This window comes from Amblyomma americanum, chromosome 3, assembly GCF_052857255.1.
Source record: "Amblyomma americanum isolate KBUSLIRL-KWMA chromosome 3, ASM5285725v1, whole genome shotgun sequence".
NCBI lineage: Eukaryota > Metazoa > Arthropoda > Arachnida > Ixodida > Ixodidae > Amblyomma > Amblyomma americanum.
In genome coordinates, this window is record NC_135499.1 from 85,529,373 (window position 1) to 85,533,211 (window position 3,839).

Genomic DNA, 3,839 nt, shown 5'->3' on the forward strand with positions numbered 1-3,839 from the left:
ATTGTCACTTATGATCACAGCGCAGCGACAAAATAGCACAGGGAAAAACAGCATGGCGACAAAACAGCACGCGTCACAATGGAACACCGGGCAAAACGGCATAGCGACAGAACAGCACAGCGACAGAACAGCACAGCGACAAAACAGCACAGCTGTGCTGCTCTGTCGCTGTGCCGTTTTGTCTGGCATGCTGTTTTCTCGCTGTGCTGTTTTGTGTGCGCTGTTTTGTCGCATGCTGTTCTGTCGTGTGCTCTTCTTTCATGGCGCCCCAGTAACTGGCTCACTCCTTTACGAATATAAAGGGGACTTTTCTAATCTTTTTCTAATCTTTGACTGCCTTATAAGTTTTGTCATACATGACGGAAGCCAACAGTCACCGAAACCAAGGAGCGTTTGGGGATGTCCTTTTTTTTAGTTCAAGCGTTCGACACCATAACTCTGCCACATATGCTCATACACGACTATTTTTTCTTGAGCCTAAGGTCGTTCAGAGTCGTTGTGCTGCCTACCTGAAGGCTTCTTTACTTACCGCAGTTAAGTTTTTCGCTTCAAAAGTTGTAGACGCCCATAACTGACTCCCAGGGTACGTGGACATCCCAATCGCGCTTTCGAGCACGTGGCAGTGTGGTGTCCGCCTGTAAAAAAACTGGGCTTTCACGCAGTATTTTGTGCTTAGCAATACTAAACCTCCAGCTATTTTTTTTTGTTTTCCATATCAAATTTAATTTCGGATGGAGACTAAACACTTTTTTTTCTCATTTAATCCCAGCGGCTTTCCGTACGCGTAGGTCATTTGGAGCAATCCAGGCAGCCGCGAGACTGGGCAGCGGTTAACCCCCCGTTCCTTCTGTGCAGAGCTTCGACGGCGATCAAGTGTTTTTGCGGCCGGACCATCGTCACCTCATCCCTGCCACATCACTGTGCTGTTGCGGTGGTACACACGTGTCGGCGCAAGATGTTCCTGCGGAAACTCCCCCTTGACGCGTCTGGCCTGGTCTGACGTCACCGCTCAGCTATAAAAGACTGCGTTGGTCGACGGGGGTCGTCATTTTGGAGCAATCCAGGCAGCCGCGAGACTGGGCAGCGGTTAACCCCCCGTTCCTTCTGTGCAGAGCTTCGACGGCGATCAAGTGTTTTTGCGGCCGGACCATCGTCACCTCATCCCTGCCACATCACTGTGCTGTTGCGGTGGTACACACGTGTCGGCGCAAGATGTTCCTGCGGAAACTCCCCCTTGACGCGTCTGGCCTGGTCTGACGTCACCGCTCAGCTATAAAAGACTGCCTTGGTCGACGGGGGTCGTCATTTTGGAGCAATCCAGGCAGCCGCGAGACTGGGCAGCGGTTAACCCCCCGTTCCTTCTGTGCAGAGCTTCGACGGCGATCAAGTGTTTTTGCGGCCGGACCATCGTCACCTCATCCCTGCCACATCACTGTGCTGTTGCGGTGGTACACACGTGTCGGCGCAAGATGTTCCTGCGGAAACTCCCCCTTGACGCGTCTGGCCTGGTCTGACGTCACCGCTCAGCTATAAAAGACTGCGTTGGTCGACGGGGGTCGTCATTTTGGAGCAATCCAGGCAGCCGCGAGACTGGGCAGCGGTTAACCCCCCGTTCCTTCTGTGCAGAGCTTCGACGGCGATCAAGTGTTTTTGCGGCCGGACCATCGTCACCTCATCCCTGCCACATCACTGTGCTGTTGCGGTGGTACACACGTGTCGGCGCAAGATGTTCCTGCGGAAACTCCCCCTTGACGCGTCTGGCCTGGTCTGACGTCACCGCTCAGCTATAAAAGACTGCGTTGGTCGACGGGGGTCGTCATTTTGGAGCAATCCAGGCAGCCGCGAGACTGGGCAGCGGTTAACCCCCCGTTCCTTCTGTGCAGGTACGTGCTGGAAGTCTTTTCCTGTTAAGTTAAAGAGCGTATCTCTGGCTGCTGGATTGCTCCACTTTTGGCGAGAATCATGTCTGATAAAGCGCCGTCAACGATCAAGGAACTAGCAAAGGCCCTGAATGAGTTATCCGCTCTTTTTGATGCCAAGCATGTAGAACTGAAAGATACGGTGAAAACGGTGATTGAAACAGAGTTACAATCGCTGAAAGAATCTATGAGCTTGATCAATGAAAAGTTCGAGGGTTTCAGATCGGAAATGGTGGAGATGAGGAAAGAACTTGCTGTCACTAAAGCAGAAAATGAGGCAATAAGGAGTACTAACGCCCATTTGACATCAGAATTAAAGAAAGTCAGGAGAGAGTTGACTGATATGCAACAATACAGTCGCCGAAATAACCTGGAGATAAAGGGTGTTCCTGTGGTTGCGGACGAGAACCTCATCTCCACCATGAAAACGATTTCTGGATGCCTGAACACTGAAGTGGTCGAGTCTGACATTGAAGTTATTCATCGTGTACCTACAAAGAAAAAAGATGAACAGAACATAATTGTCAAATTTTTTTCCCGTACAGTGCGGGATAAAATTCTGAAAGTTGCAAAGAAGCAAAGGCTTAATGTTTCTCAGTTGGGTTTTGAAGGCAATACGCCCGTTTTTGTGAATGAGCACTTATGTCCTGCTAATAAAGTATTGCTGGGAATGGCGGTGAAAGCAAAGAAAGAGAAAAAATGGAAGTTCACGTGGGTGTCAGACGGAAAAATTTTGATGCGCAAAGTTGAAAACTCACATGTTCTTCACGTGACAAGTGCAGAAGACTTGCGACAAGTTCTCTAACACAATGGCTGTTTGTGTAAAGCAAATCGAGCAAACCTGGATAGAAAGGGAAAACATATCTATTTTGCATTGTAATATCCGCAGCATACATAAAAATTTAGACCTTCTTCTTTCCTATTTATCACAATTCTCCTTTCATTATGACATTATTGCAATTACAGAAACATGGTTAAAGGAAAATGAAACCGCTGAAATACCCGGATATGCCATGATATCTTTACCAAGGTGCCGCCAATCACGCGGTGGGGGTGTATCGCTTTTCATAAAGAATAGTGTTGATTACCAGGTTGTAAAAGATAGCTCATGTAGTAAGCAGTCTGTCGAATCTCTTTTTGTACACCTCGGCTGTGGTCTTAACATTGGTGTGGTATACCGGCCTCCCAACGCAAGCGTAAAGGACTTTCTCTCGGATATGGAAACTATCTTCAACCCACTAATGACAACCAATACTCCACTTGTTATATGCGGTGATTTCAACATCGATCTTTTAAAAGATGGATGTTCCGAGTGCGACTACCTGCTTCTCATGCAGTCATTTAACCTTAAAAACGTTATTTCCTCACCTACTCGTATAACACAGACATCTGCATCCCTTATTGATCATATGTTCTGCAACAATGAAATGACTGTACGCGCTGGCGTTTGTGATATAGCTATTGCTGATCACTGTCCGACTTTCATGTGTTTACCACGCACTTACTTATATCCGCATTGCAAAACGTATTCTAGAGACAAAAGAACTCGAGTAAATTACGCCTGCGTTCGAAACTTCTTGCAGAGCATTGATTTTGTGAAATTGTACGACAGTGATGTGAATATAGAGTGTGAAAATTTTATCCGCTGCGTATCAAATGCCGTAATGAAATCCAAGCGCGAATGCACACGACGTAACTACGAAGAAGCTGTGTGCCCGTGGATAACTGATCATATACTTGCGGTTCTAAAGAAAAAAGACTCCTTCTATCACAAATGGAAGCAAAACAAAACAAACAATTATTATCACGGTCAATTCAAGCTTTATAGGAATAAGTCTGTTACGATGATGAGGAGAGCGAAAAAAATGTATTACAGTAATTTAGTCACGAAACCTGGCCTTGACTCGAAACAAGTTTGGA

General features: G+C 47.0%; 1 protein-coding gene across 1 annotated transcript; it reads left to right on the forward strand.

Annotated features, from left to right (window-relative positions):
* Window positions 1-1,937: 1,937 nt before the first annotated feature.
* Window positions 1,938-2,798, forward strand: LOC144123122 (uncharacterized). Its single transcript, XM_077656024.1, has one exon. It carries the CDS (start codon window positions 1,963-1,965, stop codon window positions 2,722-2,724), a length of 762 nt encoding a protein of 253 aa, XP_077512150.1. The 5' UTR covers window positions 1,938-1,962; the 3' UTR covers window positions 2,725-2,798.
* The last annotated feature ends 1,041 nt before the right edge of the window (window positions 2,799-3,839 follow it).

What these genes read in the sequence shown, in the direction of transcription:
- LOC144123122 (XM_077656024.1), top strand. Translation starts at nt 1,963, where the DNA reads ATGTCTGATAAAGCGCCGTCAACGATCAAGGAACTAGCAAAGGCCCTG.